Source organism: Pan paniscus, chromosome 12 (assembly GCF_029289425.2).
Source record: "Pan paniscus chromosome 12, NHGRI_mPanPan1-v2.0_pri, whole genome shotgun sequence".
Taxonomy (NCBI): domain Eukaryota; kingdom Metazoa; phylum Chordata; class Mammalia; order Primates; family Hominidae; genus Pan; species Pan paniscus.
Window position 1 is genome coordinate 20,369,996 of NC_073261.2, and position 13,365 is coordinate 20,383,360.

Consider the following 13,365-nt stretch of genomic DNA (forward strand, 5'->3'; position numbering starts at 1 on the left):
AGGAGAGCTATGAGTAAATACATTCTTTCATTCAAGGAATCTTTACTGAGCACCCACAGGGAGCTAAGCACTGTGTTGGGCACCAGAGAAGAGACATTGCAGAAAAGAAAACAAAAGCCCCTGCCTTTATGCACTTAACATTAACAATAACAGGTTAACTGATAAATATGATATATCAAGTGGTGATAAACACTGTAAGAAAAAATAAAGCAGAGGAGGCTTATTATTTAGATAAAGTTGCCAGAGAAAGGCTGCCTGGGGAGGGAGGGTGGAATAAAAGATATTTAATCAGAGACTAAAAGAAGTCAGGTTATGGGAAAGCAGAGCGTTCCAGGCACAAGAAGGAGAGGTGGGAGTGGGCGGGGTGCCCCAGAACAGCCAGGAGGCCAGTGTGGCTGAAGCAGAGCAAGCAGAGGGGAGCAAGGAGCTCAGCCAGTGCAGGAAGGCATTGACATTGGGCTGGACACAAGGTCTCATGGGCACTGTAAGGACTTTGGCTTTTACTCAGAGTGAGAGTGGAAGTTACCAGAAGGCTTTACCAAAGGAAAGACATACACTGACATATGGAAAGTTGATACTTCTGATTGTTGTATGGAGAGTAACTGTAGGGAGCCAGTGTGAGGCAGGGCAGGAAGTCTTGAGGCAATTTCAGCAGTACAGGGAAAGATGCTGGAGGTTTACTGGGAGGTGACCAGGTGGTCATATAGGAAAATATTCCTTGTTTTTGAGAGGAAAGCTTGTACAAGTGGACTCCTTCAGCATCAGAGACACCTGAGGATTTGACCAGACCACAGGTTGAACTCCTTGCAATACTAAGCTGAAGAAGTACATAGTGTTCCAGATCACAGACAGACAAGGGCTCTACTAGGATCACTGTGTACCTAGTGTCACTATCACAATACACTCTTCCTGGCTTCAAGATAGTTTATTGTGTGACTGCTAATTTGTGAGATACAGCTGCACTGAAGAGTGAGGATAAATCACTAGGAAAGTGCTAAAGCTAAGCACTCCCAAGCTGGTGGTTTCCTGAACTGAGGTGGTGAGCACCACCTCACTCAGTCTCACTTCTCATGGCAGGCATATGCCCAAGCATAATGACTGGGAACATTAGAAGCTTCCATAAGAAGTCACAAGACCTATGATGCTCTTGCTGTGTATGCTCTGTTTTATGTCCTGTGTTGTTTCTCAAAGCTAAGAAAATTGAGTGTCCAGGAAAGCTACTATTTCTTGTGAATTTGACTCTCCATCTAAACTTGAAGCCTTCTTTGATTGCTGTGCAATTTTATAGGTAGATTTGACAGAGTTTGATGATGGATTGGATGTAAGATGTGAGCAAATACAGGATTTTTGACTCCAAGGTTTTTGGCATCTTTTGTTTATTTTTTAGGAGGGGATAGAGGCTAAATTTCCTGGGTTCTTACATGCTCAATCATTTTGTTTACATTTGAAATGCAAAGTGGCTGCATATAAAATTCTTCAGCTGTACTTTCTTTCTTTGAAAGTTTTGTAGACATCGCTTCACTTCCTCTGCTCCTAGGTATTAGAATAAGAAAATCTAAAACCAGCCTAGTTTTTCCTCCTCCTAAAAGACTTGTTTGTTTGTTTGTTTGTTTGTTTGTCTGTGATGGAATCTCCCTCTATTGCCCAGGCTGAAGTGTAATGGCGCAATTTCGGCTCACTGCAACCTCCACCTCCCGGGTTCAAGCGATTCTCCTGCCTCAGCCTCCTGAGTCGCTGGGATTACAGGCACCCACGGCCACGCCTGGCTAATTTTTTGTAGTTTTTAGTAGAGACGGGGTTTCATCATGTTGGCCAGGCTGGTCTTGAATCCCGACCTCAGGTGATCCACCCACCTCAGCCCCCCAAAGTGCTGGGACTACAGGTGTGAACCACCACGCTTGGCCAAAAGACTTGTTTTCCCTGGCTGGCTCCACTTAGGTTCTTGCATTGCTTTTGACATCTAGCGACGTCACCAAGACAGCATTTGGTGGTGTTCTAGCATTCTCCTCTAGGACCCCTGCAGAGAGTGCTGCTTCCATACTGAGCATGGTTTACTTCCTTGAGGATTGCATACACTTGCCCATTTCATGGCTGGAACCCCCTCTCCATCTGGACAAAACAAATTCATTCTCCAGGTTTCAGCCCAAACATCATTTCCTCCAGCAACACTACCCTGACTCCTTCCACACCCCGTGTTTTGTGTCCCTGCTTCATGCCTTCCTAACACATCTTGCTTCTGTTTCCATGATGCTCCTCTCTCGATGCAATAATTTACTCACTGGCTTTATGAACAGACTATAGATTCTGTGAAGGTGACATCCAGATGCATTTTGCTCACAGTTCATACCCAATGTCTTTCCTAAGACTAATTTATATCTAGGTTCACATGGTGTAGGTGTTAAAAAATATTTTTTGAATGAAAGAGTGAACTGCCAAAACTGTGAAATACATTTAGAGTCTATAGTAATTATTAGGACTGTTGACTTCTACAGGAACTGCTGTAAAATGAATGTCAAAACACAGAACATTAATGCATTTTGCTATTGCCCAAAAGAATAGCCATCATTCAAGTGGAGTTCAGCAACAAATCACTTCCCAAGATTTCTCATAAAGGCAGATACACATTGTCCATGATAGGGAAGGAACATTGGTGGGAAAGTTTAAACATCTGCCCAAGGCTGCTTTCAGAGCACCTCCTGCCTGCCAATGAAAGCAACTGGGGTAGGACTGCAAAGGCGAGACACAGAAAGGAACCCAAACCTTCAGGCCTCTTTGAACATGAAAGGACTGTGCGTACATTCTGCATATTGCTGTTTATTCTTAGGTTCACCTAGCCTTACATTTGCTGAAGGAGAGCTATAGTTGTAATGGTATACAAAAAGTGTATTAATTTTGTGTTCCCAACTAGGGAAATTACAAAAAACTGACACTTTGTACTGCTTCCAAAATGACTAAGCACTGCATATGACACATTCATAGGAAAAAGCCACACTGCACCTTAAAATGAAACCAGTGAGTTCATTTTACTGGGTTCTGTTGCCCAAAGTAAATGAACTATTGAGAATTTCCTTGGATTAGGAACAAGACCGCAGGTTGAGAGTGGATCAGGGTGGCCATCTCAACACTGTAGCCATCCACTGCTTTGATATGCATAGGGTCAGAATTTTCCACAGTATATTTTAAAGAATGCAAATTCTATGAGAATTCTATTTAAAAAAAAAAAGAGTTTCATGAATGGAAAATGCTTCAAACTAGAATCTTCTCTTAGGGACTCAAAATGCCTACTAATGAATTTAAGGCTCTAAGACATTCTGAAGGAAATAAATCTGTTTCACTGTGTATTTCCCAGCAAGTGCTCAAGTTCATGTCACCATGGAATCCCTTTTTCCAAGAACACTGATTAACAAACTACAGAAATGCATTTATCTAGACATTTTACTAAATGTTATTTCCTCCCGTAATTAAGAAAGAATTAACATTTATTCAATGTCAACTATAAGAAAGGCATTGAATACTGAGCGTTTATGTATTCTTGCAGTTATTATGTCCTTCTTACCCTAAATACTCTTGTTGCCTTTTTTTTTTGTCTCAATAGTTTCTTTTCTGCCAACTAATATAAGACTGATCCTGAAAGGAATCTTCTTTTTTCTTCCAAATGGGATACAGGACTTCAGTGTAGAGTGAGATTAAATGATCTGGACATACCCCAACTTAATCTCAATTTTCCAGAAGTAGTAGACTTTTATAGATATATGAAAGTTTTTCTTGCTGTAAATCTGTGGCTGATGTTGTTGAAAAACTGATCCCCAAAATGAACAAATACTATATAGAAGCCTGTTTTTTAATTATTTCTCACTGTAAAAATAAACAAGAAAATTGACGCTAGAAAGTCCCTTAAAACCATTGCTTTGATTTTTCTTCAATACAATGATCTCATTTCTAATTATACAAAATATTATTCTGAAATTTATAAATCAATATATGAGACATTACCTTTTTTTCTACTAACGTAAAAGCAATATAGTTATTAGAACATAGATTAGGAACAGACTATTTGGTGTAAATCTCAGTTCTAACAAATATTCATTGTTTTACATTTATCAAATTACTTAATCTGTAATGACCTCAGCTTTCTCATTTAGAAAACAAAAGATTACCTATTTTATGTGGTTGCCAGGAGAATTAAGTAAATAACACACATAGAGTAACTTCTTAGCAGCTTACATATGTTAGCTTTCATTGGCTTTATGTTATTCTAATTAACAGCAATAAGTACAATGGCAACCCTAACTATGAGCCATAAAACACATTTTTTTATTTTAAATAGGGTGACAATATCAGTCCCAGATTCCCGACGGCACAGATTGAGAAGAACAGTCACACTTTGGAAAAGAAGTCGAGAGTATTGAACATTGTGGAAGTGGGTGGAGTCCCTTTGCCAATATTATCAAAAGAAATGTGGGACAAAATCGATAATTTCCAAGCCAAGCCCGATGACCTTATTCTGGCAACTTACCCAAAGTCAGGTAAGTGCATCAAAATACATTCAAATGCTCTATAATTTAACCTGAAACTATTGGGTAATCTGTATTCATCAATAAAGTATGATTGGGATTAGGGGAGAAACAATTCTTTATTATGCAGATCTGTCCTTAGTATTGCAGGACATTCAGCATCTCTGGCTCCTAAGGCACCAATTCCCAATAGCAGTCTCTCCTGATGATCAAGACACATTTCTAAATGCCTTGGGAGTAAGGGAGATAATGCCACCATACCAGAACCAATGCTTAGATAAAATATAAGGTCAATAAATTGAAATAGAGATGACATTATTCAACATAAACCCTCACTCAAGGTAACTTTCTCCTAAAATAATGCCATATTCCAGGTATTAATCTATTGTCCGAGATATAAAAAATGTGATTGTCCAATTATTCAAGTTCTTGAAAGATGTAAATTGAGAATTTTCTGCTCTTAGTTGGGATTAAGTCTCATTCCAAAAAGCCCAAGGACTTGACCTTGATTAAAAATGCCTTAAACTTCTAACAATTCTCTGAAAATTCCTGACATAAATACATCCGAGTAGCAATGTGCACACCTAATGCCAGAACTTGGTTTCCAAATATCATTTCCTACCAAAAGAAAGCATGGCTATCAGGAGAACAGATGATCCCAGTCCTGAACAGGGAATGCACAAGGTGAGTCTAAGACATGCTGCTTGCTAAGGACCAAATAAATGCTCAAAAATAAATGGGGGAATGTCAGAGGAACACAAGAGCCGGTTTGAAGGAGCTCACATTGGCCAAGTTTGGGATTTTTTGAATGTCCAAAAGAATAATGTCTCTAAGTGATTGGTGAAACATTAAATTAAAAAATCCTGTCTAGCCATGACAGAGAGACTGGATTGGAAGTGTACTCCAGCCATAAAGAAACAGAAAACTGCAAAACCTCTACGAAATTACTGTTGTTCAACATTGGAGACCAATTTTCCCAGTTTTTGGCCAGAAGATACTTTCTGAATATGGTATAGCAGCAGGAAACTAAAGGAAGTCATGTCAGACTCACTGAGTTCAGGAGCCAGATGTAAGAGTTCTAGGAGCCCAAGACAGCTGCAATTTGCAGGGAGAGTACCAGAGAAAATTAAACTACACAAAGAAGCACCTCCAGATATCTATGCAAGAGAGCCCTTGAGTCTATTGCTAAATAGTAAACTGCATTAGGATAGGACTAGGCTCCATGAGGTCATGCAAGGAGCTACCAGGAAAATATCAGCCAAATAATTCCCAGAAATCACACAGCTTTGAGATGCTTTTGTGTTCCAACCAGCCTGTGATGGGCAGAATTATTATCCCTATGACTTTAGTCCTCTGTTGTCACACCTGTGCTTATTATTATTATTATTATTATTATTTTTAGAGACAGGATCTCACTGTCTGCCCAGGCTGCAGTGTAGTGGCACAATCAACATAACTCACTGCAGCCTCCTAACTCCTGGTCTCAAGTGATCCCCCAACCTCAGCCTCCCTTTTTTTCCTCTTTTTTTTTTTTTTTTTTGTTATTGGTAGAGATGGGGTTTCACTTTGCTGATCAGCTGGTCTCAAAATCTTGGCTACAAGTAATCCTCCTGCATCAGCCTCCCAAAGTGCTGGGATTATAGGCATGAGCCACCTGGCCTGGCCTGTGTTTATTTTATATTACATGTCCAAGTGATTTGGAGCTATACATAAAGTTACTAACTAGCTGACGTTAAGATAAGGAGAGTATCTTGGTTATCTGAATGAGCCCAATGGAATCACAGGAGCTCTTAAAAGTAGAAGAGGAATTCAAAGAGATTTGGCAGAGGAGAAAGTCAGGGAAATTCAAACCAGGAAGATTGGATGCATGATTACTGGCCTGATAATGAAGAGAGGCAATATTAAGGAAACAGTATCTCAGCACTACACCCAAAAGGACCTGAATTCTGTTAACAACTGGGAGCTTGAAAAAAAAACCTGAAGCCCCATAAAGATAAAGTCATCTAATTGAAGTACTATAAAAGGGAAGGGATACAAAAATATTTTAACAATTTATTGCCAAAAGTTTACCAAATTTGAGGAAAATGATGAATTTACAAATCCAAGAGGCTCAAAAAAACTTAATCAGGAGCTACTCATGAACACCAAACCTCACCCGTAATCAAATTGCTAGGAACTAATGGGAAAATATTAAAAGCAGATATAGAAAAAAAAGATACATTGCCTAAGAGGAAACAATGTTAAAAATAACCAAAGCCCTCTTTTCTAAAGCAATGCAAACAAGGAGACAGTAAATAACACCTTTAATGTGAAAATTTTTTAAAACTGTCAACTTAGGATTCTATATATTAGTAAAAATACACTTTAAAAATGAAGGTCTAACAACAACTTTCTTCAGTTAACCAAAAGCTGAGAGAATATGTTGCCAGCAGATCTGCACTAAAAACAATGTTAAAGGAATCTCCTCAGTGTGATAGAAAATGATAGTAAATGAAAACTTGGATCTGCTACACAAATGAATAAGGAATGTCAGAAATGATAATAATATGTGTCAATAAAATAAATTATTTTCCTCATTTTTAAATTTTGTAGAGATAATTAAAGCAAAATTTTTTTAATGTATTAGAGTTTATGACATATGTAGAAGTAAAATGCATGACCAAAATAAGACTCAGACTAAAAGTAAATATAAAAATGTACTGTTGCAAAATTCTTACATAACAGAGGAAATAACATATAATATCAATTTAACATAGATGGTGACAAAATAGAGATGTATACTGTAAACCCTAGGGTCCCTGCTGGAAAATTAAACAAAAAGATATTATCAAAAGCCAAATGGAATTCTAAAAAGAAGTCCATTCAAAAGAAGGCAGGAAAAGAGTAACAAATGAATAAAGATGGGAATATAGAAAACAAATAGCCTGGCAGCAAATTTAAAGCTAGTTATGCAGACAAGTATCTTAGAGATAAATTTTCTAAACACTGCAATTAAAATGAACTTCACATATAATACCACGATAAAGTGAAAGTAAAAGATGGGAAAGATATACCATGCAAATAATAATTATAAGTCAACAGAAATGACTATATAATATTAGAACAAGAATTATTACCAGAGATAAAGACAAATATTTCATAATGATAAAAGGGTCAATTTATCTAGATAAAATAATTCTAAATATCTATGTCCCAAATAACCAAGCTTCCAAATACATAAGGCAAAAAAAGTGATAATTTAAAGGAGAAAGAAGCAAGTCCACAATTATAATTAGAGATTTTAATACTCTTCACCCAGTAATTGCTGGAACAAGTGGACGAAAAATCAGTGAGAATATAGAAGACCTTACTGCTGTTATCAGCTAACTTGACTTAATAATAATTTTAGTTCCCTTTATCCAATAGCATCAGAATCTACATTCTTTTCAAGTATACATGGAATATTTTTAAATGCAGACCATAAAATTGGATTTAAAATAAGTTCTCAAATAAATCTGAAAGGACTGAAGTTATGTGCAGCATCTTCTTAGAAGAAAATATTAAATTAGAAATTAATAAAGTTATCTGAAAATCTACAAATATTTGGGAATTAAACAATATAATTCTAAATATATTACTGTAAAGGAAATTAGAAAACACTGTTAATTAAATGATAATGAAAGAATAACGATCAAAATTTGTGAGAGGCAGCTAAATCAGTGCTTAAAGAGAAACTTTGCAAAATTTTTAATTTATAAATATTTATATGTGTGTGTAGATATATGAAAGATCTAAAACAAATACTCTAAATTTCCAACATAAAAAGCTCAAAAAATTAAAGAAAAATGCAAATTGAGAACTTTCTCAACATGATAAGGAACATTTATGAAAAATCTACATCATTTAATCATTTAAGGGTAGCATAATGAATACAGAAAATACTAAGGCTAAGGCAACTATTTTCTATTAGACCTAATAGGTAAACTTAATAAGGTCACAAGAGGATGTAAAGTCAATAAACAAAAATATCTATTGTCTTTTTAATATTTTAGCAACAATTAGAACACAAAATTTTTAAAATACCATTATAATGAATAGTGTTTATAAACATGAAATACTTAGAAATAAACTTAACAGAAGCCATCCAAGATTTCTACATGAATACATTACTGATAGGAATTTTAAGACTTAAATAAGTAAAGAGGTATACCAATTCTGTGGGTCAAAAGACTCATATTGTTAAGATAAGAGTTCCAGAATTGATCTATGGATTCAATGCCATGTGAATCATAAACTGAGATATTGATTCTAAGATTTACATGAAAATGCAATTGACCTGGAGTAGCCAAAGTATTTTTATAAATAAGAGTGAAGTTGGGGCCAGGCATGGTGGCCCATGCCTATAATCCCAGCACTTTGGGAGGCTGAAGCAGGTGGATTGCTTGAGCTCAGGAGTTGGAGCCCAGCCTGGGCAACATGGAGAAACCCCATCTCCACTAAAAATACAAAAAAATTAGCCAGTCGTGGTCGTGCATGCCTGTGGTCCCAAATATATATATATATATATATATGGAAAGACTCCATTGCTTGATTTCAAGACCTTCTTCTATTCAGCTTTAGAATTCAAAACAATATGGTCTTGGCATAAGGATAGAAATAGAGAATTGAGTTCTAAATCTTGAAACAAAAGATGTATATGCAACAGAATGGAGATCCCTGAAAGTATAAAATTCACAAGTCTTATAAAACAAAAACACAATGAAGAAAAATGTCACTAGATAACAATCAACATGATGACTGGAACAATACTTCACATCTCAATATTAACGTTGAATGTAAATGGTCTAAATGCTCCATTTAAAATATACAAATTGGCAGAATGGATAAAAAATCACAAGCCAAATATCTACTGTCTTCAGGAAAGACACCTAACACACAAGGATTCTTATTGAATCAAGGTAAAGAAATGGGAAAAGATATTTTACACAAATGGAAACCAAAAGCAAGCAGGAGTAGCTATTCTTACATCAGATAAAACGGGCTTTAAAACAACAGAAAAAAGGAAGTCAAACTCTGTTAACTATACGATTTTATACCTAGAAAATTCTAAAGATTCCTCCAAAAGACTTCTAGATAAATCGGTGAAGTCTTAGATTACAAAATCAATGTACACATGTCAGTAGCACTGCTATACACCAACAACTATCAAGTTGAGAAACAAATCAAGAACTCAATCCCTTTTAAAATAGCTACAAGAAAATAATAAAACACCTAGGAATATATTTAACCAAGCATGTGAAAGATCTTTACAAGGAGAACTACAAAACACCACCAAAAGAAATCATAGATGATACAATCAAATGGAAAATACATCTCATGTTCATGGATTGGAAAAATCAATATCATGAAAAAGACTATATCGCCCAAAGTGATCCACATATTTAATGCAATTCCTGTCAAAATACCAATATCTTTTTTCACAGAATTAGAAAAAAAATCCTAAAATTCATATGGAACCAAAAAAGACCCTGAATAGCCAAAGCAATCTTAACCAAAAAGAATAAGTCTGGAGGCATCACATTACCAAACTTCGAATTATACTACAAAACCATAGTTTTGGCACTAGTATAAAAGTAGATGCATAGACCAATGGAAGAGAATGCAGAGCCCAGAAATAAAGCCAAATATTTACAACCAACTGATCTTTGACAAAGCATACAAAAACATAAACTGGGGAAAGGATATCCTATTCAGTTAATGGTGCTGGGAAAATTGGACAGCCACGTGTGCAAGAGGAAAACGATCGCTACCTCCCACCATATATAAAAATTAACTCAAGATGGATTAAGGGCTTAAATCTAAGACCTGAAGGCATAAAAATTCTAGAAAAAAACATAGAAAAAAATCTTCTGGACGTTGATCTAGGAAAAGAATTTATCAATAAAACCCCAAAATCAGATGCAACAAAAACAAAAATAAATAAATGAAACCTAATTAAACTGAAGATTTCTGCACAGCAAAAGAAATCATCGCTGGAGTAAACAGACAGCTTACAGAATGGGAGCAAATATTTGCAAATTATGAATCTGACAAAGGACTAATATCGAGAATCTACAAGGAACTCAAACAATGCAACAAGAAAAAAAATAAATAATCCCGTCTAAAAAGTGGGCAAAAGACATGAATAGACATTTCTCAAAAGAAGACATACAAATGGCCAATAAACATCCAAGAAAATGCTCAACAACACTAATCATCAAGAAAATTCAAGTTAAAACTACAATGAGTGATCATCTTACCCCAACCAGAATGGCCACTATTAAAAAGTCAAAAACCAATAGACGTTGTGGATGTGATGAAAAAGGAAGGTTTTTGCACTGCTGGTGAGAATGTAAATTAGTACAACCTCTCTGGAAAATACTATGGAAATTTCTCAAAGAACTAAAAGTAGAAGTACCATTTGATCCAGAAAACCCACTACTGAGTATCTACACCAAGGAAGAGAAGTCACTATATCAAAAAGTCACCTGCACATGTATGTTTACCACAGCACAATTCACAATTGCAAAGATATGGAACAAACCTAAGTGCCCATCAACTGATGAGTGGATAAAGAAAATGTGATATTCCTCCCAAGACTGAACCAGGAAGAAATGGAATCCCTGAACAGACCAACAATGAGCTCTGAAATTGAGTCAGTAATAAATAGCCCTATCAAGCAAAATAAGTCCAAGACCAGATGGATCCACTGCTGAATTATACCAGATGTACAAAGAGCTGGTACCATTCCTGCTGAAACTATTCCCAAAAAAATTGAGAAGGACCAACTCCTCTTCATCTCATCCTATGAGACTGGCATCATCCTGATGCCAAAACGTGGAACACACACGCAAAAAAACTTCTAGCTAATATCCTTGATGAACATTTATGCAAAAATTCTACAAAAAATACTTGCAAACTGAATTCAACAGCACATCAAAGAGCTTACTTACTAAGATCAAATAGGCTTTATCCCTGGGATGCAACGTTGGTTCAACATACGCAAACCAATAAATGTGATTCATCACATAAACAGAACTAAAGACAAAAACCACGATTATCTCAATAGATGCAGAAAAGGCTTTAGATAAAATTCAGCCCAGCTCTATGTAAAAAACACTTAATAATCTAGATATGGAAGGAACATACCTCAAAATAGTAAGAGCCATCCATGACAAACCCACAGCCAACATCATACTGAATGGGCAAAAGCTGGAAGCATTCCCCTTGAAAATTGGCAGAAGACATGAATACCCTCTCTCACCACTCCTATTCAATGTAGTATTGGAAGTCATGGCCCAGGCAATCAGGCAAGAGAAAAAAATAAAGGCACTCGAATAGGAAGAAAGGAGGTCAAACTATTTCTGTTTGCAGATGACGTGATCCTATACATAGAAAACTCCATAGTTTTAGCCCAAAATCTCCTTAAGCTGATGAACAACTTCAGCAAAGTCTCAGAATACAAAATTGATGTGCAAAAATCACTAACATTTCCATACACTAAGAGTCAATCTGAGAGTCAAATCAAGAATGCAATCCCATTCACAATCACCACAAAGAAAATAATTAAATGCCTAGAAATATAGCTAACTAAGGGAGTGAAAGATCTCTACAAGGAGAACTACAAACCACTGATCAAAGAAATCAGAGCTAAGACAAACAAAATGGAAAAACATCCCATACTCATGAATAGGAAGAATCAACATCATCAAAATGGCCATACTAACCAAAGCAATTTATAGATTTAATGCTACTCTTATTAAACTGCATTGGCATTCTTCACAGAACAAGGAAAGAAACTCTGTTAAAATTCATATGGAACCAAACAAAAAAAGCCTGAACAGCCAAGGCAATCATAAGCAAAAAGAACAAAGCTGAGGCATCATGATACCTTACTACAAACTATATTAGAGGGTTACAGTAACCAAAGCAGCATGGTACTGGTACAAAAACAGACACATAAACCCATGAAACAGAATAGAGAACCCAGAAATAAGACTGCACACCTACAACTATCTGATCTTTGACAAAGCTGACAAAAAGAAATAGGGAAAGGACTCCCTATTCAATAAATGAGGCTGGGATAACAGGCTAGCCATATGCAGAAGATTGAAACTGGACACTTTCCTTACACCGCATACAAAAATCAACTCAAGATAAAATAAAGACTTAAATCTAAAACCCAAAATTATAAAAGCCCTGGAAGACAACCTAGGCAATACCATTCTGGACTAGGAATAGACAAGGGTTTTATGACACAGACACCAAAAGCAATTGCAACAAAAGCAAACATTGACAAATAAGATTTAATTAAATGTAAAAGCTTCTGCACAGCAAAGGAAACTATCAATAGAGTAAACAGACAACCTACAGAATGGAAGAAAATTGTTGCAAACTATAAATCTGGCAAAAGTCTAATACCAAGCATTTATAAAGAACTTAAATTTACAAGAAAAAAACAAACAACCACATTAAAAAGTGGGCAGAGGACTTGAACAGACACTTTTCAAAAGAAGACATACATGTAGCCAACAAGCATATGAAAAAAGTTTAACATCACTGATCATTAGAGAAATGGAAATCAAAACCACAATGAGATGGGATGGCTGGCAAGATGGCTGAATAGGAACAGCTCCCGTCTACAGCTCCCAGCAAGATCAATGCAGAAGGTGGGTGATTTCTGCATTTCCAACTGAGGTACCTGGCTCATCTCATTGGGACTGGTTAGACAGTGGGTGCAACCCACAAAGGGCAAGCTGAAGCAAGATGGGGTGTCACCTCACCCTGGAAGTGCAAGGGGTCAGGGAACTCCCTCCCATAGCCAAGGCAAGCC

General features: G+C 36.3%; 1 protein-coding gene across 1 annotated transcript in view; it reads left to right on the top strand.

Annotated features, from left to right (window-relative positions):
- The first annotated feature begins 475 nt into the window (after positions 1–475).
- Positions 476–13,365, top strand: part of LOC100988713 (sulfotransferase 1C3-like) — a 79,367-nt gene continuing 66,477 nt past the window's right edge. The window contains exons 1-3 of the mRNA XM_055108372.1: positions 476–598; positions 1,289–1,321; positions 4,328–4,526. Of these exons, the coding sequence (XP_054964347.1) occupies positions 476–598; positions 1,289–1,321; positions 4,328–4,526 (355 nt within the window). The remainder of the gene's footprint in view (positions 599–1,288; positions 1,322–4,327; positions 4,527–13,365) is intronic.